This window comes from Ochotona princeps, chromosome 20 (assembly GCF_030435755.1).
Source record: "Ochotona princeps isolate mOchPri1 chromosome 20, mOchPri1.hap1, whole genome shotgun sequence".
Lineage (NCBI taxonomy): Eukaryota > Metazoa > Chordata > Mammalia > Lagomorpha > Ochotonidae > Ochotona > Ochotona princeps.
Window position 1 is genome coordinate 10,782,051 of NC_080851.1, and position 22,612 is coordinate 10,804,662.

At 43.2% G+C, this 22,612-nt stretch overlaps 1 protein-coding gene and 1 long non-coding RNA gene across 2 annotated transcripts in view; one reads left to right on the plus strand and one right to left on the minus strand.

The window, feature by feature from the left end:
- The window catches only part of LOC131482787 (uncharacterized), a 251,261-nt gene extending 243,683 nt beyond the window's left edge, over nucleotides 1-7,578 (minus strand). Inside the window, exon 1 of the long non-coding RNA XR_009247282.1 lies at nucleotides 7,399-7,578. This is a non-coding gene — a long non-coding RNA (uncharacterized LOC131482787). The remainder of the gene's footprint in view (nucleotides 1-7,398) is intronic.
- COL1A2 (collagen type I alpha 2 chain) overlaps nucleotides 6,635-22,612 on the plus strand; it is a 35,044-nt gene continuing 19,066 nt past the window's right edge. Inside the window, exons 1-23 of the mRNA XM_004582306.4 lie at nucleotides 6,635-7,040; nucleotides 9,374-9,384; nucleotides 9,922-9,936; nucleotides 10,584-10,619; nucleotides 11,968-12,060; nucleotides 13,315-13,368; nucleotides 15,756-15,800; nucleotides 15,882-15,935; nucleotides 16,037-16,090; nucleotides 16,411-16,464; nucleotides 16,953-17,006; nucleotides 17,474-17,527; nucleotides 19,174-19,218; nucleotides 19,494-19,547; nucleotides 19,648-19,692; nucleotides 20,069-20,122; nucleotides 20,593-20,691; nucleotides 20,858-20,902; nucleotides 20,998-21,096; nucleotides 21,502-21,555; nucleotides 21,673-21,780; nucleotides 22,138-22,191; nucleotides 22,286-22,384. Of these exons, the coding sequence (XP_004582363.2) occupies nucleotides 6,971-7,040; nucleotides 9,374-9,384; nucleotides 9,922-9,936; nucleotides 10,584-10,619; nucleotides 11,968-12,060; nucleotides 13,315-13,368; nucleotides 15,756-15,800; nucleotides 15,882-15,935; nucleotides 16,037-16,090; nucleotides 16,411-16,464; nucleotides 16,953-17,006; nucleotides 17,474-17,527; nucleotides 19,174-19,218; nucleotides 19,494-19,547; nucleotides 19,648-19,692; nucleotides 20,069-20,122; nucleotides 20,593-20,691; nucleotides 20,858-20,902; nucleotides 20,998-21,096; nucleotides 21,502-21,555; nucleotides 21,673-21,780; nucleotides 22,138-22,191; nucleotides 22,286-22,384 (1,350 nt within the window). The 5' untranslated portion in view covers nucleotides 6,635-6,970. The remainder of the gene's footprint in view (nucleotides 7,041-9,373; nucleotides 9,385-9,921; nucleotides 9,937-10,583; nucleotides 10,620-11,967; nucleotides 12,061-13,314; nucleotides 13,369-15,755; nucleotides 15,801-15,881; nucleotides 15,936-16,036; nucleotides 16,091-16,410; nucleotides 16,465-16,952; nucleotides 17,007-17,473; nucleotides 17,528-19,173; nucleotides 19,219-19,493; nucleotides 19,548-19,647; nucleotides 19,693-20,068; nucleotides 20,123-20,592; nucleotides 20,692-20,857; nucleotides 20,903-20,997; nucleotides 21,097-21,501; nucleotides 21,556-21,672; nucleotides 21,781-22,137; nucleotides 22,192-22,285; nucleotides 22,385-22,612) is intronic.

The following is a 22,612-nucleotide window of genomic DNA, read 5'->3' on the forward strand; positions in this document are numbered from 1 at the left end:
TTAATTTAAAAGATCAAGAGAGCTAGAATCAAGAAATCAACCCCTTAGTTACAGGTATACCATAAGCTAGCTAGCCACTTATTTGAAGGCATATTATCTTATTTATAAAATATATTAGCCTATGTAATTAACACGATTGCATTCGATACGTTTTAGATATTAGAAATGTGTGAAAAATACATTTTGATTCCACATACTACAATAGTGATTACAACTTCCATATTTAAATAATTGTTCCAACTCAAACATTTCATGGTTATATAGTTAACACAATTAGCTTTTTCCAGTACTTAATTCTTCGTGTATTCTAGTTACTAAAATATTTATGAGGTATCAGACTACCTGGATGTTACCAAGGGATGAAGAGAGCAAATTCATTCCCATATGATTTAAGTAAACTCTGCACGCTGATTCCCCTTCTACCAATAAATATAAGTTGTAAACTATGTGGGTGAGTAATAAATGAAAATGAAGAAAATAGCCAGTATTTTCATTTAAGTTCCCTATTTCCAATCATGTCATGCCAAATCAGTTTTTGTTTACTGTTTTTGTGGATGTTCGCTGAGAATCTGGAACTCATACTATGCCAAGATCTAAGGATAAAAGGTCAAACAAAATATTGTTTCTATTAAAAATCTCTCACATTCAAGTGATATCAATCTATGACCAATTAGCTCCTCTGTTTAATTAACTATCATTGTGATATATATTAAGCATTACAAGTGCAAGGTATTGTGAAAATATAAACCAGAGGGGCTTAAATCATTCTAGAGTTTTAAGAAGCCTTTGACAACTTACTTAATCTTTCTGAAATTCAGTTTTCTTACTTGTAAAATTAGAATAACAAAACGTACCCCACCAAGATGTACGCGATTGTTGGTGCTTTGAGATAATGCATGTGAAAGTTCACCCACCGTCCTCAGCATACTTATTACGGGGAGTTAGGAAGTCTTATTAACCAAACCAGCAGATCACCCATATTTAGAGGCAGAGTGCTTCAAAAGTCAAAAGCAGGTCTGAAACGTTATAGAGTTCATTGGTAATAGCATTAGCCTAATGTTCTAGTTCTTTTTAAAAGGAAAATGCTAATTATAATAGTTCCAAATATCATGTCACACAAAACTAAGCCTTTATAATTCTTTTTCCTATATGTAATATGTGAAGAGTTTGTGTCTCTATTCAACTTAATGAGTGAATCAATCAGTTTCAAACACCCACGCTTTTTCTTGCAACTGAAGCAAATTCTCCTTATTTCTTCCAGCCACTTGAAAAGAATTGAAATATATATATATATATATATATATATATATATATATATATATATATATATATATATCTGGAAATCAAGCCAACCTAAGTTCTACTAAGCCCGAGTGGGCTTTGGGAAGGCACCACACTCCAGGGGTCCTCAACTTAAGGTTGGACTGGATCTGGTTGAAGAAATGTAATCCACATCTTCTCAAAGACAAAGAGGAACTTAAATCGAAAGTTGAAATCTGTGTGCCCTAGCACATCCCTCTGAAGAGTCAATCACAAGGGGCCACAAAACAACCGTTTCCATGCAATCGATACACAACAATACTCAGAACCATGCCTACATAAAGGAGTCGTGTATTTCATATCTCTAAACTTGAAATTTTGAGCACTAAAGAGTGAGATTCATAAAATACGAGATGAATCAACTCTAGGTATTTTAAAGGGACTTCCTGAAACAAAACCAATTGATCATTCATTAACAAGTTTAAAAAAGATCTATATGCATGCAATACTCCTTATTTTTTTTCAAGATGTATTTCTTTTTTTTGGAAAGACAGAGTCGCAGAGACAGAAGGAGAGATGGAGAGAGGGATCTTCTATTTGTGTCCACTCCCCACATGGGCACAGTGGCTGAAGTTGAGCCAAACCAAAGCCAGGAGCCAGGAGCTTCTTCCAGGTCTTCCATGTGGATACAGGGGCTCAAGGACTCCCAGGCCAACAGCAAGGAACTGAATCAGAAATGCAGCATCTGGGACTTGAACTGATGCCTTCATCGGACGCTAGCACCGCAAGTGGAGCCTTACCTTGCTAACCCATGGTGCTGGCCCCTAATGCTGCTTACGTTGAAGAGAAAAAGGAAGAGGGTTGTAATATGGAAATGTAAAGAACATTGCAAGGAAAGGTGTTAAAATGGGATTCAGCATGAAACAGCTACTTCCAGTGACTGTTCCGGACATGCACAGCTCCTTTGTGTATTCATCCCAGCGTCACCTTTGAACAACACCATAGCTCTTTCCCAGGGCCGGCTGTAATTCACACTCTACACCAGCTGTATTTATTGCCCCTGCTCACTGCTTCTAGGTCCTCTCACCTCAGTTCCCTTCCACTGAAACCACTCTCACCAAGGTCACCAATGACCTTCAAGGAACCAACTTACATGATCCTTTTAGGCTTCCTTTGGCCTCTCAAAAAAATCTGACACTGTTCAGTACACCACAGGCTCTCTTCCCCACCCCCGCACCCCCCCCAAAAAAAAACCCTGCATTCCCCTTCCTTTCACAACAAAGATGTCTCGATTTTCCTCCAGCCAGTGTGGGTACTACTTGCCAGTCATCTTGACAATTTTCCTCTACCTCCCACATATTTCCGAAGCTCATCAGCTTCTCTCGAGCTGCACTGATGCTGCCCTGGCCCAGCCCGTTGTCATTTTCCCCTCAGAAATGACTGCTGCAGCCTGCGACTGACTTCCCTGTCTCTCCCGTGTCCCCCTTATTGTCCCGGATTGCAATGAGTCGCCTTTCTAAAAGCGCTCTCTGATTACATACTTTCTGTACTTGAAATCATCCAAACATTCCCGCAGCCCAACGAAGAAAACACAAACACCAGACTACAGCCTGAATGTCCCTTCTGCTCTAATCCTATCAATTTCAGCTCTAGTACCTTCCTCTGTCTCTCCCTCTACCTTCCACAGTCTCATCAAGCCAAAATACTTTTCCATCCCTTGGGCTGCCAAGTTTACTAATTCCTCTTCCTAGACCACCCTCATCCCTCTTTAAAAAAAAAATTATTTTTATTGGAAAGTCAGACATACAGAGAGGAGGAAAGGCAGAGAGGAAGATCTTCCGTCCATTGATTCACCACTACCCAAGTGGCCACAACAGCTGGAGCTGCACCGATCTGAAGCCAGGAGCCAGGAGCTTCCTCCAGGTCTCCCACACGGGTGCAGGGTCCCAAGGCTTTGGGTCATCCTTGACTGCTTTCCCAGGCCACAAGCAGGGAGCTGGATGGGAAGTGAGACCACTGGGATTAGAACCGGTGCCCATATGGGATCCTGGCGTGTGCGAGGTGAGGACTTCAGCCTTGCTACTGTGCTGGGTCCCTCCTCCTTCACTGTAATATCTTCTTCTTGTTTAAGAAGGATGCCTCCTCTAAGAAGCCCTCCTTGACTCCAATGACCTGAATTTAGCTTAGATGTCTATCTTTAATCCTCCCACAACCACGAAGCACTCTGCTCTCTAATCCCAATCCTTGACACAGTCTTCTCCTTCCACCAATACCCTGTAAGCCCCCTGAAGGCAGTGAGAATGCCCTTCTGTCTCCCAAATACAGAGCCATCAACTGAAACAGCATCTGGCTCAACACCGAGCATGGCTGGAGTCAATTGCATCTGGTTTCATTAGGAAATGAACATCCTAGTTGCTATGAAGTAGAGCGAGACCTCCATGCCTCCCAAAGAGATATCCCAGACAAAAGTGAGCCCTCAAAGCTTTCCATCTGCCACCTTCATTGTCAGCAAACATCTTCCTCGCAGCTGTACGACAAATAAGGCCACCAGAAGCAGAATGAGAATGCATGGATAGAGCCTTCCATACAGTGGGTGCTCAACAAACATTTCAGCAGGACCCCGCAAGCAGGCCATGGTGCATTCCTTTCTCAGCCACGCTTGCCTGCCATACACAAAGACACCCACGGTTTGTCTTCAGTGGGCTGTGACATGTGGATCGGAGCAGCTTCCCTTTGGTCTGCGCCTAGGAGCTTAGGAGTTAACTGTCCAACAGCAAAGTTGCAGAAGTTCTGCCTCCCTTTTTCCATCCCCCCTCTCACCCCAGACCCCACCCAACTCCTTACTCCTTTTCCCTCCCACTCAATTCCACCCTCCCCCTTCCCCCCACTCCCACATACTATTGAGGCCAAGGCTGGGAAACTAGAAGTCCTGGGGTCAACTCCCCCAGCTCTCTCAGTCCCACCCGAGACACACAAAGCTGCTTGTTATTTACAACACACAATAGTTCACAGGGCCCTAGATGCAAGCAATAAAGAATTCCTGCTTTCCAACACACACTGCATCAGCTACCTCCCCCAGTCAGTGACCAGAGAGTGTCCAACTGAAGAGGAGAAAACGACTGGAAACAGAATCTCTCCCCCACTTTCTGAAGGAAAGTCTCCGCTCGGGTTTTCTCCATTGTCACTGTCTTGTCTGCTTCCAGGGCCGCCCACCAAATGCTGACGTCTGCCGCTCCCAGCCCTGCCACATCAGCAGGGAGGGAGCCCGGCAGCGTTTGGTATTTGCATCAGTCTCCAGGAATGTTTTTCAAGTTATCAGATCCTTCTGCTGCCTCCTCAAAAGACACTTTCCTCTCCGTTTATAAATGTGCGCCTGGACTTCTTTTTCTCTCATTCTAAAAATTACCTGGCATTTTCTTTCGGGGTGTTTTGCTAAAGGGAAATTCATAATTACACTTAAAAAGAAAAAAAAGCTCTGCTTTTTAAATTCATTTTACCAAGACAACCAACCCCATAATTAAAAGTTCAAGATCTTGGGGAGTTACTGTAAATCCAATGATGTAGCCAACTTAACCCAAGAAACATCGAATGACCTCCAGGCACATTTCTCTTCCAAATCTCTCTCCATGTATACAGGAATCTTGGTGTTCCCCTTGAATCCTTGTCTTTCAGTAACATACACGAGCCACCCAGATACAGTTCTGCCAAGGCAGATCAGCACAGTGGTAAAGTGGTCATACACCCTTAATTCCCCAGGAAAAAGCCCATGGCCACGTATTCTGAAGCTTGTCTTTCCTGACAAAGGTGGATCACACATTGAAAGCTTTTGGTTTGTTGTGTAACAGCAACATTTTTGGGAAAAGGTAAAAATGTTCTTGGACTGTATAGTTGTGTTCGGGGCCTGGGCTCTTGCCACTAGAACCTGTAAAACTTCAAGATCATCATTCAGTTCAAGACTAATTTCAGTGTGGATTCCTCCCTGTGAGCGCTCCCCTGAGAGAGACCAGACACCCTCTGGAATGCTTGCACTCCAAGTCATTTCCAAAAAGCTTGGGAAGGGGTCAGAACAAAACCAGAGTTTGTTGTCGATTTTACTGATTACGGTTTACTTCCATTAACCTAAAGTTTCGGAGGAACAGTCCATTTAAGAATATCCCTCCCTGCTTTGTCTCAGCTATTAGCTGCAGATGGAGTTAACTTGGGCAGAAATTCTGCCTTAAAGCAAAGCAACAAAGCAGGGGAGGAAGGATGAGAAAAGAACATTCTCGTGGAACTACAATCCACCGGCTTCCACTGCCTGGAGGCTGGCTTGACCTGAACATGTCCCTTTGCAAGGATTTGGGGGAGAGGGGTGCTCTCTGGCTGCTACAGGACGGCTGCGGAAGCCAGGGTCACCGGCTGACCTCCAGGATACTTCTGTGAGGGACTTCACAGGGTTGGGAGCCCTGGCCTCCCACTGCAGGGCTCAAGGTCAAGCCTAGCTCCTCTCCTGGGGATGAGGGAAGAGGCTTGGGTGCTGGCAACAAGGTTGGCTCCGGGCTCCCGGCTGGTGGGGGAACTGCTTGGGTGCCCTTGGCCTGAGAAGGCCCTGGGTGAGGAGCAGGAGGCCAGGCGGTGCTTGGGCTGTGGTTGGTAGCCAGGGCTCAGCGTCTGGGGGTTCTGGGAGTTCGCTGAAGGATGATCTGAGATCAGGCCCAAGACTAGGAGTGTGTGAAGAAGTGGAGAGGAGCCTGCAAACTCGAAGCAGGGAGGCGGACTTGTGCGCCGCTGTGTCAGCAAACAGTCTGGGGGTAGAGAATTCCTTGGTCTCCACGTTGGTACAATCAGAGCCAGACAATTCCTCCCCCCTCACCCCCCAAAACCCGAATCAGGATCAGCCACAGGACAGGCAAGCCAGGGCCCAAGGAGGAACTTCAAACGCCTGGGTCTGAACTGGTGCTCATGGACCATCCCCACCCCTACGCCCACCCTAGGCGCATCCTGCGACTCCAACCCAGCCCACCCCACCCCCATCCCCTAAGTGACAGGGGGATGGACGTTCTAAAATGAATACAACGACCCCAAGGCAGGCTAGCCAGGAAGGGGGACCGGGACCCGCCACGCCTTCATTCCTCCACCCCGCTGCCAGTCCCTGCAGGTGGCCCGCAAGGTGCCAGGTGAGCAGGACTGGACAGCTCCCCTTTTGACACGCGGGCCGCGGCCGCGCGGGTGTGGCCGGGCGCTCTGCGACTTGGAGTCGTGGCGGCGGGCTTTCCAAACTCGCAGGGGCGGGAGTGGAGGAGGGGGGAGGGCGGGCCGAGGTATGCAGACGGCGACTCAGAGTTTCCCCTCGAAAGCCTCAAAAGTGTCCACGTCCTCAAAAAGAATGGAACCAATTTAAGCGGCCAGCCCCGTGGCCACGTCCCTGCCTCCTCGCGCTCCCTCCTCCGCGCCCCCGCAGTCTCCTCCCAGCGTGGCCGCCCGGGCCCCCGGCCCCAGCCCTCCCATTGGTGGAAGCGCTTTTGGAGGCACCCTCGGGCCAGGCAAACTTTTGCCGTATAAATAGGGCAGAGCGGGGCTGTATCGTTTTAGCACCACTGCGGCGGGAGGTCTCGGACGAGCCGGAGGTAGCGGCCACGACTGTGTGACCGCGGCCGCCAGGGGATCGCCGCGCCGCTGACCCGGGGCCCGAGTGTGCAGCACAAGGAGTCTGCATGTCTAACGCCTAGACATGCTCAGCTTTGTGGACACGCGGACCCTGCTGCTGCTCGCAGCGGCGTCGTGCCTAGCAACCTGCCAGTGTAAGTGGCCCGGCCGGGAGAGACAGGGACGCGGGCGCGGGGTGGGCCCAGCGGGGAGGAAAGGCTGTCGCCCGCCCCTGCCCACTGACCGGAAGCGTGCCAGGGGCCTCGAGGGGGTGAAGACCCCAAAGACTCGACCTTCCCCCGCCCCACGCCCCGACACACAGACATTAATAAAAGTCAAGGAACTTTCTTTCCCCTCAGTGGAACTCCATGAGGGATCCCCCGAGCTAGGGAGACTAGCAGGCCGCAGGGAGGGAAGTCGAGGTCCCGCGCCCCCTGGGCGGCGCTGACGCCCACCCTGTGGCTCTCGAGGCCGGCTTGGGTGACCCCTTTCGTGTAGTAACGACAAACTCACCCCCTCAGAGTTTTTTTCTCTCAGGGCGTGCTCGGCCGGCCTGCAGGGTGGAGGCGGCGGAGAGGGAGGCGGCTGACTCCAAGGCGCCCTCTGGAGGGCGGGACGGGAAGGTGCAGGGCGCCTGGCCCAAAGCGGCTGGGCCCTGGGAAGCCTACAGGGCTGTCCTTGGAGTCAGGATGGTCTACACCGCTGACTGCACCCCTCCCACCCTCCAAGGCAGGACAGGGCCTCTCGGGCAGGAATGTGCACGTTCCCAGACATACGGTCAGCTCCTGCACTCCCTGTGTGACCACAGGAGTAGTAACACTGTTTCACTGCCTTGGACTTCACTTCCGGCTACCCCCCCCCACTGCGTTCCGGGTGGTGAGCACCCATGGGTGTCGGCGCTGACTGAAGACGAGAGACACTACGGACGTCCCCATGATCTTGCCCAAAAGGTGACCTGTCACCTTGGGTGAGTCTCACTGAGCAGGCAGCAGACGGACAACCCCAGGCCTCCCTCGATTTTATGGGCAGACGTCCAAGTCGGGGTGGAAGCAGCAAAATGGGTCTGTTTTCTCCTCAAACTTGGTGGACAAAGACAATGACTTGATGTGGGGTGAGAATGGGTGAAGGAAGGAGGGGCCTTGGGCCACACCCAACTTCCCACCCTCCTGCAACGTGTCCACCTCTGTAACTGCGGGCGCAGCTTCACCCACTGCCAGTGTCCACCTTGTGGGTACCAAGCAGTTGAGGTACTGGACAAATCCACACTGCCAGCTCCCGTATGTGTGTTTTCTTAATGAGATCTGAGGGTGGGAAGGAAAGATTGGCTGCTAGAGAAAACAAGAAACGCAGATCAGGGTTCTTAGAGGACGCAAACTCAACTCACTTGGCCAGCAGCCCATGGCAGCTTGGAGGACATGTTACCCTACACATATTCTTCCATAGCGACTGACGTTGGGGATAATTAGGAGGCAGATTTCCAAAATCTTGAGACCCTCCATCCATGCAGTCGGCCATGATCATCCTCCCTACTGGTGGGCACAATGGAGTAAGCATATCATTTTTCTGCTTTAGCAATGACTCTCCTAAAGTGCCCTTCCATGTCAGCACTGGATATGGTCCATTCTCCTCAACTGAGTGGTGCAACAGATGTCCCCATTTAAGTGACACGTGTCTTGGCCGCCCACTTGAAGCAATTTTTAGGAGTGATTCATCCCATGGCAAACTTGGCCTCGCTTGCATCCTGTATTAACCTATAATTGTTATACCATAGGAGAGGAATTCAGTCTTCAAGAATTTATAATAGCAATTATGGCAAAGAAGGGATATTGCCTTACTTTTCCCTTTAGTTTTCAGGGTCCAAATTGATGTGTATTGGTAAAATGATCTCACCTTGCATAAGCGAACTCACTTAAAAAAAAACAGGATGTCTTGATTAGTCCATTTTCTCATGTGCAAATTGGACCTTTTCAAAAAATGTATCAGGAATGGCACAAACTTAATGAAGTACCAGGCAACTTCAAGATTTTCTAAAGAAACCAAAGTTGCTTGGGGCAAAATACTTTCCTACATTTTCCATTTTTTAGACTTTCCAGTATTAAGAATAACCTAAACCACAACTTAGTTCTCCATGATTCTTCTGGGTTTGCCTAAGATTCACCAATTCTTCCATGCAATTTGCCAGCTTGATTGCTAAGCATTAGAAATTTCCTTCAGACACATTAATATTTTACATTTACCAAGTTGTAAATAATTAACATTTTAATTCAAAATATATTTACATATTAATATTGCAGACAGATCACCCTGGTCCCTTATTTTCCTTTTGACCTGCATAATATCTAAATAACTGGAATATTAATAAAAATGTAATTGGGCCTATAATTAGGATAACTCAATTTTTAAGACTTGTGTATCTGCTAGCTATTATTGTTGATGAACAAAATGACAGAAACGTTAATAATGATCTCACACTTTCTTTTTTCTACAGCTTTACAAGAGGTAAGTAAAATCATTTTTGTAATTCTTCCATATATACACTGCATCCTCAGCCACAGTGACATTTACTCTTGGGAGGGAAGGAGGGCTGTGCTGACATTAACCAACAAAGACACCGTGAAGTCTCGGAACCTTCCAGGCTGCTCTAGAGAGTACCCACCCCTCAAAGGACAAGGCCAATGCTGAGAGTCCCCTCATTAAATATCATTACCAATAGAGTAACTAACTTAGGGGGAATTTTAACATCGGCTACTGCAAAGCAAAAGAAGTCACTGAGCTAAGAGAATCTTAGTACTCCCTTAGAATCATTTGCTAAACATTGTAAACAGTCTTTTGTTAGCTCATGCATTGAATTTGGGACAGAGTTACAAATAAGTATATAGATTTGGTTCTTTATATAACATTTGATTTGGCATACTAGTAAAATCTTAAATTGTATTTTGTAATATTTGATGTATACTGCACCAAAACTGGAGTCTCTCTCTCACACACACATACGTATGAGTTGTACTTATAATATTTCCTTTTTTGTCCCCCTAGGAAACGGTAAGAAAGGTAAGAATGCAATACTTCTGATAAATACCTGAAATTATCAAAGATAACTTATAATTTGAATAAAGTTTTATCTAGAAAGAAAATATTTTGTTAAGATTTTGCCCACATGAATATGTATTTGTTACACCATAAATGGTTTGAGATAACAAGTTTTATTATCTTCCATAATTATCTCTAATTACATTTATATTATACAAACAGTGATTTATATACTAGAGAAATCATAGACATTTTTATTCTGGAGAAGGAATGTATTTTATGCAAGTTGTAGATAGCAAGTGACTTTATTAAAAAGAAAACGCAAGTGACTTTATTTTTAAGGTCTTTGTTGATATAACGGGGCTGTTACAGAGGTGGCAAAATGGCCATTCATTCTGTAATAATCATCTTAGTAAAAATGCTATGTGTGATCCTGACCTAATGGCTGGGAACTAGAACAGCTTCCAATTCTCCAGTTTATAAAAACTTAAATGTTTTATAATAACAATACTATATGTACATATAGTTTCACGCCAACGTTTCACTACTACGTAGTGACATTGCAGTTTGATCAGTCTTCCCAACCTAATTGTTATCAAGCATGGTTTGCTTGTTCGTTGGAAATTACTGAGACATCTGTTTTTATGCTTTTTGTGTCTTCCATGTAGGGCCCAGCTGGAGATAGAGGACCACGTGGAGAAAGGGTGTGTAATTTGTTAACTGCTCTCAGGTTTTGGTTCATATTTGAATAAATGTGTATTATAAACTGCAGGAGACTAACAATTTGTAAGAATATTATGTAGCTAGATAATTGCACCACCTTGTAAACAGATCATACATACAAAAGAGGTGCGTCGGCATCATTGTGTATAATCAACACAAAATTATCTGTTAAGAAGAAACTATTGTCAATATAAATATTCTTTGGTTTCAATTGACCTGTCCAATATATAGCTAGCTAATAGGATTGACTCTATCTGCCACCACACAGGACTATGTAATGCGTTTTGTTCCATTTTGAAGTCAGATTTCTTAGTATATCTCAGGAATAATAGTGAAACAGTAATTGTTGACATGTTTCTCTATATTATTTTATATATATACAAGTCAGACCTACATTTTGTTCATGTAATTCTTAGATCACCCTGTTTCATTTGGCACTTATAACACTAGAGTCCTAGATTATATACAACTTTTGGCAACATATCAACTTGGGTGTCTTAAGTCTATTGTGACTTACAGAGTTAGATCTTTTGCACTCAGTTTATCAGAGTGGAATTTTATCAGTCAATTATTTTTATAAGACAATTTCATTTATTTTATTATTTTTTCAAATTTTGTGATACAGTTCCATAGGGTCTGGGACTTCCCCTCTCCCAGGAGCCCCTCCCCTGCCACTGACTTCTCCTTTATTGTTTTAATGCATTGTCCTTAATGAATAGTCATAAGTCCATCATTCCACCATTTAAATATATCCTGACATTGTAGGTATGGAAAATAGCAGAGTCCAGCAGTTAATTATTTTAACAACCCAAATAGTGTTAATGCCAGGAAACATACAGGATTTTCCAGCATGTGATAAAATAATCTTACTAATTGTCATATCAAATAATATACTATTCACATATAACACATCAGAATAATTGAATGAGTTCATCAAATCAGCAACCAACACACAGGATCAATACCATTGTGCATTGTGAAATATACAAAATTCATTCAATCACAAAGTATAACTGTAATTACTATCTTTATTTGAGTACTGGAGCTCCATTACAAATTCATATTCAATGACTGAGATATTTCTCTAAGAAGACCAGTCTGGGTCATCTTCAAACATTTGTTACCACATTTTCTTCATAACTAGATGCATGCTTTTAGTGAATTTCAACCAACGGCAAATATTTTCATATTAAACTTCTACCCTCCTTGCACACTGCAAGATCTGAACAACTGTTATTGCATCCTTTGTTCTTAGGTCTCTTTTTCATATGTGGTAACAGTTTCTAAGGGAATATCTCACCCTTTCCTAACTTATATTCTGCATCCCAGGGTCCACCAGGCCCCCCAGGCAGAGACGGTGAAGATGGTCCCCCTGGACCTGCTGGCCCACCTGGTCCTCCCGGCCCCCCTGGTCTCGGCGGGGTAAGACATTTTGAGTGCTGCTAACTTTTAACAACCCTAGTTTCTTATACTTCTATCGGAAGAATGCACTCTGTGGAGTGTTATTTTTAACTGTTAGGGGGAAAAATTTGCTATTGAAAACTACTATATTTTGTTTCATTTCTTTGGTTTCTCCACTCAAAAATCTGTTTTGCCAGTTCTCTTTGTGAGCCCCTGTCAACTCCAGGGCCAGTCTTTGTATACTGAAGGTTGCTCCTGCCATCAGCACCATTATTTAATTTGGGAATTTAATATCTTTTATCAGTAAGGTACAAATAAGAGGTGTTGCATTATTAACGAGTTTGATTAGACTGAATTACATAAGTGATCTTAAGCAATTTCACAAACATCCTATCCTTTTTATTCTCCTTGGCTTGAAGTCTGCTGAACCAACGTTCAAAGCAGTTCTACATTTAATTTGCTTGAAAGTAATTTGAGAAAAGTACATTTCCCTTTTTCATTAATATCTTCTTTTAGCTTTATGTCTTTAACAATGGTATGAGTGCCAAATGACCTCACTGCAGGAAGGAAAACATATTTGCTTAATTGGTTAGCACTGTGAATCAGAAGCTGATTCTCATAGCCAACTGTATGCCAGTAAAATAAGACCTTTCTCCCCCGAAGATCTTATTATGATTGCTTATCTACCGAGTGCATTAAAAGGCACCTTCTTTAATAGAGCCACCACTATAAGGGAGATCTTTAACAGTAAAGTTATTACTGCAAACTCTTTTTTAAAAAGTTTAATCTTCCGGGGGGAGGGGCATTTTAATTTCAATTTTCTCTAAACCTGAAAAATCTCCATGACCTTTCTGAAACTTCAACAAGAAAATGGTCCCGAGTCCCCTTGTGTGGTTCTAGGGAGAAAAGGCAACAATACAATGTTCTCCTCTTGATCTCAACCTGATTGGTCAGGGACCCTCAATGGCTGCAAAAGCCCAGCGAGCGTGCCTTCCTCAAAGTAAAGGTGGCATTGGATGGGACGGGAGGGACAGACGTAACGGAGCAGTGGAGACTGAGGAATCCAGCAGGAAGGCTCTGTCCGTCAAGCTAGGTACAAGCTCACATGTAAACTCACCTTTCCCCTGACTTCTCAGGAATTTCATGTGATACCAGACAGTTCTATCAGAAACATGGCTCTCTTTTAGGTAGCAATAGAACAGTCTTTATGTACAAATCAGAACATGAACCACGTAGTTATTAATCAGACTGATAATGGTTTGTTTATCTCTGTAGAACTTTGCTGCTCAGTATGATGGAAAAGGAGTTGGAATGGGCCCAGGACCAATGGTATGCTTATTTCTTTCTATTTAGTCCAAAACTATAGTAGGCAGTGATTTTATTTGCTCTTACATTTTACAGTGTCATGCATTCACCTTAAATTAAGTTTATCAAGTTAATTCAAAAGGATAATATTCTGATTGAATTTTTGTATCCTTTTTACCTGGCTCATAATTCTAAGCAATACTTAGAGATAGAACCCTTTATCTGGTTCCACCTTCTCATTTTATAGTTGAAGAATTTAAGTCATTTTTCCAACATTGTACAGGTAGTTGGTGACAGAACTAGAACTCATCATCAGGCCAGATATCTGATATTGATCGATAGGCATGCTCTGATGATGATGATGATGGCTTATTGAACAAATGACGCTTCCAACCAGCATTAGTGAGATGTGTTGGGAGGGATAAAAAGCTCCTGGGAACATGTAAAATGTATACTCATGTATGTGGAATGGAGAAAAAATGGCAGAAGTAAAAGCATAAGATAAATGAAGTTCTGTAATTGCACATATACACATTTAAACAGTTTGGTGATGCTAATTTATTATTCCCCCAAAATGATATTTATCTGCCCAAAGACATTGTGATCTTTAAAATATAAACTTTTACCTGTGCTCCATCTTCTCAAGAGGATATGCTGCTGGAGCTAATGGTGTGCGATAAACTAATACACTAGAAGGGCAAGATAATATTTTCTGTAAATTAAAACTCTCACTCGAGAAGTAATGCACCTTTAATTGATGATTTCCAATTTCCTGATTTTTTTTCCAGGTAATTTTAAATGTTCGTATCTGGAATGAAAAAGTAGAGTTTCTTTTGGCTTTGTTTATAGTGGAAATTTGGAATTTGCTGTTTCAGCTACTGCTGGCCATTAGTCAATGTTAAAGCAGTGTTCATCTCCCAAGAAGCAGAATGGGGCAGAGAGTATGGGGCCAGGCAAGGTGCCAGTAAATGTCATTTAAAAAAAAAAAAAAAGTCCGCATTAACTGAGAAAAATGAATATGGATTTCAGATGCCCACATCTTTGGGACATCTCCAATGGGATCATCAAGCAGAGCAGTTCACATTTAGGGATCAGTATTTAAACTTACACATTCATACACATCCACACACGTATGTGCTTCACAAGCAGGGAAGACATGCGGCAATACAGTGTGAAAAAAATTTTCCATGTAGGAAAAATCAATAACCCCAAAGCCCCACAGGGTTCTTTCTTGAATTAATGAGTAATCATCCTCTGTTTCGCAGCCTCCACAAAACAAACTATCTGGTATGCAAATGAAACTGTTGCAAATACACGGGGAAAATGAATAAATATAATTAAAAATGTAAGGTGTCAACAAAAATTATTCTAATGTGCACCTAAATATTTATTTTTCTTGAAAAGGGGGCAGCTTCTTTTCTTGTCAAAGCCATCTCTAAAAATAAGTAATTCTTATTACTGAGATGATGCGCATTATAATTACAAGTAATTAAAATTAAATTATTTTTACTCTAGGCATTAAAGCAGTGGGGGTAGGCTTGACTAAGCAAACTTGTCATAAACAAATCACTCCAAGATGTATATGAAATCCTGTCAGTGTGACGAGGAACAGCCCCTACAGATGAGCCAACCACAGGCACGGGATACTGCAAACAGGAAGTCCAGTGTGAAGCTCACAGAACAGCCATTGTCTATTTGGTCCTTCGTTAGGCAGCTGTTATTTGGACCATCTTTCAATAATAATATCATAGAATAGATTCAGCCATAGGACATTTCAGTATTTTATTTTTCCTTTACCCTTAATTACATCCACTTTTTGGTTTGTTTGACATTTTCCACTAACCACCCTTAAAAGAGCTAAAAGTTTATAATAAACCTTCCTCTAATTACTAAGAAGGACTTTGGGTCCTTTTCAATTAATATGCATTGTGGCAATAAAAAAATACCAGTTTCTTAGCTAAGAACGACATGGCTAGCTGCCTTAGGAACTGGGGAGCCACTAAAATGCTTTCTCAGCTGCAGGGCAGGATGGGATGTCCTGTGCTTGTGCAAAGATAGCCCCGCTTAATCACAGAAGGGCCACTCAGTATGACCACGTATGCACAACTGTGAAGCACCTGTGACCTCCCAGGCCTCCAACCAGTTTGTTGGAATTTGGGGATTTTATTTGTTTTTTTACGAATTCTTATTTGGGTTGTAAGATATAAGGAAAGCAAAAGAGATGAAATGGTAAAGGGAGCTTGGGCTTATAGAGGCTTCCTTGGGAGAGGTGGAAAGTATGAAATAACGCCAGGGTCATGCTGTTCATCTGTCCCTCAGAGAGCGTCTATAACACTGCTGAGCTAGTCCTGGTTAACCCAAATACGGCCGTGACAACTGATCCTTGCTAACTAGGTCTGCCCTTTCCACAGGGTTTAATGGGACCCAGAGGCCCTCCTGGTGCAGCTGGAGCCCCTGTAAGTACCAAATACTTTTACTCTGTCCTGTATAAGAAGAGCTTTTAAAGGCTGGGAGCATGACATATTTTTCCCCCTTAGGGACCCCAAGGTTTCCAAGGACCTGCTGGAGAGCCTGGTGAACCTGGTCAGACTGTAAGTCCAAATCCCTCCCACACCTCTTTGCAATGACTAATGTATGTTGGTAAGTGTGTGCACACAGCCTTAACAAAATCATGTGTCTGCCACTTTCTTAGGGCCCCGCAGGAGCCCGAGGTCCACCTGGAGCCCCTGGCAAGGCTGGAGAGGATGTAAGTGTTTACTTTTCAGCACTTCCACATTGTGATTAAATGCCCCTGCACCGACAAGAATTTCTAGATCCAACTTAAAGCTCTGTCAAAAGCTGAATAAGCCTGACATAACTCTCCCCATACGGAAAATATTATTTTAATGATATGTTAATTAATTGGCTTGTCTTTAGGGGAATATAATTAGTAATTAAATTAGAGTGAAATCTACGCTTTTATATGATATTTTCCTCCTGTCTTAGAAAAAACCAAAATGTCCCTAATTTTGTCTGAGAGTTTACCAAGAAATGTTAACCCTCCCGTACAATGCCTTCATATTTTAGGGTCACCCTGGAAAACCCGGAAGACCTGGTGAGAGAGGAATTATGGGACCACAGGTGAGGCTTTCTACAAATCCATATAGCCTAAACCTCAGAAGCCTTCAGATACATGACAGGTGCTAAGATAGAAGACAACCGTCGTGTCAGCATAGAAATCACTGCCAATTGCAATGCTAAGCAAAGACATCTGACAAGGAACTCTGCAAAGAATTGCATATATTTTTCTTAATGCAAATAATGGAAAATATAAGACAGTTGTGATAAACAACAAAAAGTAGGGTGTTTTCTGCAAATACTACAGTGCGGGTTATTCATCTCAGAGCAAAAGTATTTGTGGCTCTGTGCTGAATAATATGAAAGGCATTCAGAAAGTTCACCCAAAGTTCACGTTGTTTCATAATTCCATTTGAGTAGTTTGAAGCCCCTCTTGCACTGGTTTTTGATCCCAAGCTTGAACCCTGAGAAAGGACATACTGTGGAAGGAACGCCTTGCCTTCTGTTCGCTGTCAGAGCCTTATTCACCTACATCTGTGTTTCTCTCCAAGGGTGCTCGCGGCTTCCCTGGAACTCCTGGACTTCCTGGCTTCAAGGGCATTAGGGTAAGTATGTTCGTTACCCAGAGAAGGAAATGATGATCTAGGAGGTTGGGGTTGAAATGCCAACTGCACTGAAGTGCCAGGGTGGCACATCCTCAGTCCCGTATTTCTGGAGTTTGCCAAGGGGGGGAAGAGAGTTAAAGAGAAAGCCTGCTTGAAAGCAAAGTGGACTGTAGTTTTCTTCTGTCTGGGAATCACTACCAAGAACCAGGGTTGCCATGGCAAAAATCCTATGGAAGGTTTATTACTTAAGGAGTGCTTATCAGCATCTGAAAATTGAGAAATTGCAGAGAATGGAAAAGACTCTGTCCCAAGTGCAGGGGAGAAAGTGGCTTACCTGGGGTGGCACAGGAGCCTGAATCAATGGCAAGCTTTAGCCTAGAGCTATTAATTACAAGGAAGGAAGATTTAGATTTGACCAGACTCTACAATGGGATCCCATTTTAACAAAAAAAACGATTGCCTTTCAGGGACACAATGGTCTGGATGGATTGAAAGGACAGCCTGGTGCTCCTGGTGTGAAGGTAAAACCTAAATTAGAAGTGTTGTTTACAAGACTATATGAAATTCCACATCACCATCAAAAGGATATATTTTATTTCTGAAATCTGCCCACATTCTAACCTTGTTCTGTACTTCAAATCCTTCAGTGGTTGGAGGATATGGTAGCCTGGGATAAAACGTCAATTATTATTTAGTTCTCTATTAGACAACTGAAATTTTTTTGTTAAAAAGCCAGTAATTTCTTCCTCCGCTTCCTTTCCTCCTTTTACGATTTAGTTGATCTCTGCAGCCAAAATAAAAGTAAACATAAAATGAAACATGAGAACACTATATATTATTTTAAACTGTAAATTCTCCTTTGCCATGCACTAATGAGATAGGTAGTTTCATGTCACAATATACTTTTCAAACTCTTTCCTGTGATCTATCTGCACACACTCAAAACATTTTTAATTAGGTAATTAAAGTCTCAGAATTGCGTTATCTCTTGGCTGGGCTCTTCTCTGACAGCATTTTCAACTATAAAATGTTCTCTTTCCTATTAAGGAGATAATGTGATATTAAAGTGAATACCAACGTAATTACAAATTAATGAGTAGCGAATACTAGTGGGACCAAAAATGAACATGAACATGGAGAATCTATTCTAACTTTCCAGCTGCCACACAAATGGATAAGGTCAAACTCATTCCCGCAAGAGCCCAATAGAATGGCTCAGATTACTAATCACCGCATCATACAATGGTAGCACCTTCGTGTTGCTAAGGAGGGAAACTGAGGCTTAGCAAGAGCCCAGGACTTCCCCAAAGTCACACAAAGAGTGGTTGGAATGGACTAGTCTAGGTATCTTAACTTCCACTCCCAATGCTTAGTTCTAACAAATATGCTGGACATTGAATCCTAGAAATAATGAAGGGTTTTTGTATGTTCTATTAACCCATGTTTTTTCTGTTTCTAAATCAGATTATCTTACAGGAAAGTTCTTCTACATTTGTGCCATTATGTTAAATTACCCCAGTGCTAGGGCTGTCGGGCACTCAGAATAAGAATAAAAATAGGAAATAAATGTGATAGCTCTAAAAATATTATGAAGCTTCAATTTCTCATCTATATTTTACATAAATGAAAAACACTGAATGTTAAAAATAACTTTAAATAAGGTACATATGGTTAAATTGAAGGCAAATTTACCTTTTGCCATCCCTTTTTGATATTACTTGTAAGGTTGCTTCAAAAATTTTCAAAGAAGTAGAAATGCATTCTGTTGAAAAAAACTATGCATGAGTTTCAAATAATTTTTGCATCAAAAATAAACTTACATTTTAAATCCATATTTTCATCAATGTTTGAAGTACTTTGATAGATAAACTTAGTCTAAAGAACATCCTAAGCGAAAGAGCATGAGCATTGAATACATGAAAGGTGTACTCAAATAATCTCAGATCCTTGGGATCTTGGTATTTGGTATCACCTAAACAAAAACTTAAGCTTCAGCAATTAAATTAAAATTAGGTATCTGGTAGAATTGAGAAACCATCCATCCTTGTAAGAATCCTTACAAAATATATGCATAGTTCACATTGAAATAACCGGGTGAGAACTTTTCGATCAGAAACAATGACCAATACGTACAATGAACTAAACTCAATCTTCCTTCATCATGTAGGGTGAACCTGGTGCCCCTGGTGAAAACGGAACTCCAGGTCAAACAGTAAGTATTTGTTAACCTCGGTGTGAATCTAAGTGTGCATTCTCTTTGTGAGTAGAATGTCTTTAACATTTTTGCCAATGGCTATTTCCTTTTGGCATTGTATTCTTTGTATTCTGCTTATTTAACTGAAATCCACTAATTTTAGTTGGTAGTAGAATAAGACCTATTTATTGTTAGTAGGTTCCTGTGCGTATCAGAAATTGAATAAAGTGGATCATAACTGTGACTCTTTTCAATTAGCATTGGGATTTTATTGAAAATATTTTTGCTTCTAGGGAGCCCGGGGGCTTCCTGGTGAGCGAGGACGTGTTGGTGCCCCTGGCCCAGCTGTAAGTACATCCAATGTTGTTCATTTTTATCTTTTTAAAGATTTCCCAGTGACTGACATGGAATTTTTCACTTGACTCTTCCTCTTTATTTTCTTCACAGGGAGCCCGTGGCAGTGATGGCAGTGTTGGTCCTGTGGGTCCTGCTGTAAGTTTTTCATACTGGAGCATTTGGAAGGGGTTGAAAATACGGGATGTGAGCTAGGGCCTTTGCTAACTCCCTACAAAACAGCATCATGTTGGGCACTTTGTCAAGTGTTTTATGAGGTCCACTTATAAGTTATATAGGCTATTTATAATCTCATGACACTTGACAGATGTAAAACTGACATCACATTGTCTTGAATGTTTTGAAAATCTTCCCCATGATTATATCCTAACATCAATGGACCAGGTGGCAGGGTTTTTCTTTGCCAATATCAAAAAAGATCAAGCAATTCTAATCCACTTCCATTTTGTGTGTTGTTGTTGTCTTCTTAATTTCTTTAGAGGAAATTTCTTACCACCTTCTGCTTTCTTTCCAGGGTCCCATTGGGTCAGCTGGCCCTCCAGGCTTCCCAGGTGCCCCTGGTCCCAAGGTAAAAATATTACTGACATCGTCACTATTATGCCAAAGACCAGACCTGTGCTACAACTAGACAGTTGCCAAAGAGTTAGCCTAATTCATCAGCCCCTCTAAATGGAAGTACAATGTCCAGTTTCCTCACTGGATCTTTGAAATCGATCCTCTCCCTACATTTGTGTACTGTGAACCTACATACAGATGGGAACACAGAAACGAATTGCCTAGGTCTCTATGGGCTACTCCCAGATATCAATCAGAACTGACGACCAGAGTCAACTCTGACGGACAGAGATAGCAGTAACTCAAAATGTTAGGATTAGACTAGAACGAATATAAATCAACCCCAAATCTGTAAAAACAAATCAGATAGAGGACATGCTTGCATTATGAGGAGATTTCAGGGTAGAGTTTGTTGTCCCAGTAACAAAAATATGTTGTTCCACCGGCTGCTGGCGTATCCCTTCATGGTACTTCCTCTTTCAGGGTGAAATTGGACCTGTTGGTAACCCTGGCCCTTCTGGCCCTGCGGGTCCCCGTGGTGAAGTGGGTCTTCCAGGTGTTTCTGGCCCTGTTGGACCTCCTGTAAGTGGCCTTTGTTGTCGTTAACTTTACTGGGTAGGAAAACACACACACACAGCAGCAGCAGTGGTGGGGGGAGTGGGGCTGAGGATAAAGGGAATAAGAAAACTGAAAAGCAAGGTTGAAAACAAAAATGTTACAACTGACGACCTCCTTCCCCTTTTCTCAGGGTAACCCTGGAACAAACGGCCTTACTGGTGCCAAGGGTGCAGCTGTGAGTAGAGCTGGGCGGCTGAAACGGACTGGCTGGGGTGTGGAGGCCGTATCCTGAGTGCCTGGTGACGGACCATGCTGCCTTTCCCTTCACAGGGCCTTCCTGGTGTCGCTGGGGCTCCTGGTCTCCCTGGCCCTCGTGGTCTCCCTGGCCCTGTGGGTGCTGCTGGAGCTACTGGTGCCCGAGGACTTGTTGTAAGTCGTGGATCCCAGCTGGAGCTTTCCTCATCTGAGCTACCAGCTCCGTTGTCATTATATCACTGTCTAGACTTCCTCTTGTAGTTTTAGCATTCCTACTTTTTTTCCTTCTTTCACACTTTTAGCTTGGATTTTTTTTTTTTTTTTCTGGAAGTGGATACATATATGCCTGCCATCTCAGAACTTGACTCAAAAATGAACAAGCCAAATTCCACATTATCTGTCTTGTCCCTTCAACCAAGACTATCCCATCCCTGGGAGATGTCCATATATATACTGGACCCATTTCTTCGAGAACCCAGGTTCTCTTTATCTTGATCCATAAATATCCTGAGATATTTGTCTGCGGGGAAGTCTTGCCAACCACATGCTGTTTGACTACTGTTTTGTGTTGCATCCTAGGGTGAGCCTGGTCCAGCCGGCTCCAAAGGAGAGAGTGGTAACAAGGGTGAGCCTGTAAGTAGCTCTATTATCACAAATTCAAGTCATTGCAATGATTCCAAAAGAGGGCCTTAGCTGGATATGAGATAACACTTTTCTACTGCCTTCTGCTTTGATCTTCTCATTGAACAGGGTTCTGCTGGTCCCCAAGGTCCCCCTGGGCCCAGTGGAGAAGAAGGAAAGAGAGGTAGCACTGGAGAACCTGGCTCTGCAGGCCCCCCAGGACCTCCCGGGCTGAGGGTGAGTTCCACAGCCTCACAGCCTCACATCCGACACAGCAGAAGCCCACGTGCCTTCGTTGAAAGTTGTCTAACATTGTGCAGTGCCTTTTCTGCATGAAGGCAGCATCTGCTTTCCATCTGTTTTAAGAAATCTGTGGCTCTCCAATTGGAATGTTACGAAATGGATCTGGAAACCCTGTTGACCTACTTTTATGTGAAACTCAACGGGCATTCCTTGGGGGGTGGGGGAAGTGTTTCTGGCCCAGTTTGTATCAGCATTTCCCCTGCAGGAGATCATGCCGGGTTCTGATAAGCTCTGCCTCATCAGCTTCAAGGGTCTGTCTAATTCCCTTCTGCTGCTTGTGCTTTCTGGCAGGGTAGTCCTGGTTCTCGCGGCCTTCCCGGTGCTGATGGCAGAGCTGGTGTGATGGTAAGCTGCCCTACACAGGGACTAGATACTCCAGTTGCTGCCTGTCACCACTGGTTGCAGCATCCTCCTCCATAACCCTACTCTGTTCTAACAGGGCCCTCCTGGTAGCCGTGGTTCAACTGGCCCTGCTGGAGTCCGAGGCCCCAATGGAGATTCCGGTCGTCCTGGGGAGCCTGGTCTCGTGGGACCCAGAGTAAGTTCCAGACCCGTTCTGAGCAGGACATATCGTCACAACATCCTTCCTTAAAGCACTGGTTCAGACTGACGATAACAATACAGGCATAAAAAGTAAATGTGTTAGTAGGCCTGCTAACCATGTTTTTTTTAAATTTGATTTTACCAAAGCCCAGGAGATATTTTTTACAAATTTAGCTAGTTCAGAAATTTCCTATTTGTTATTTGAGAAAATGACTATGAAGTT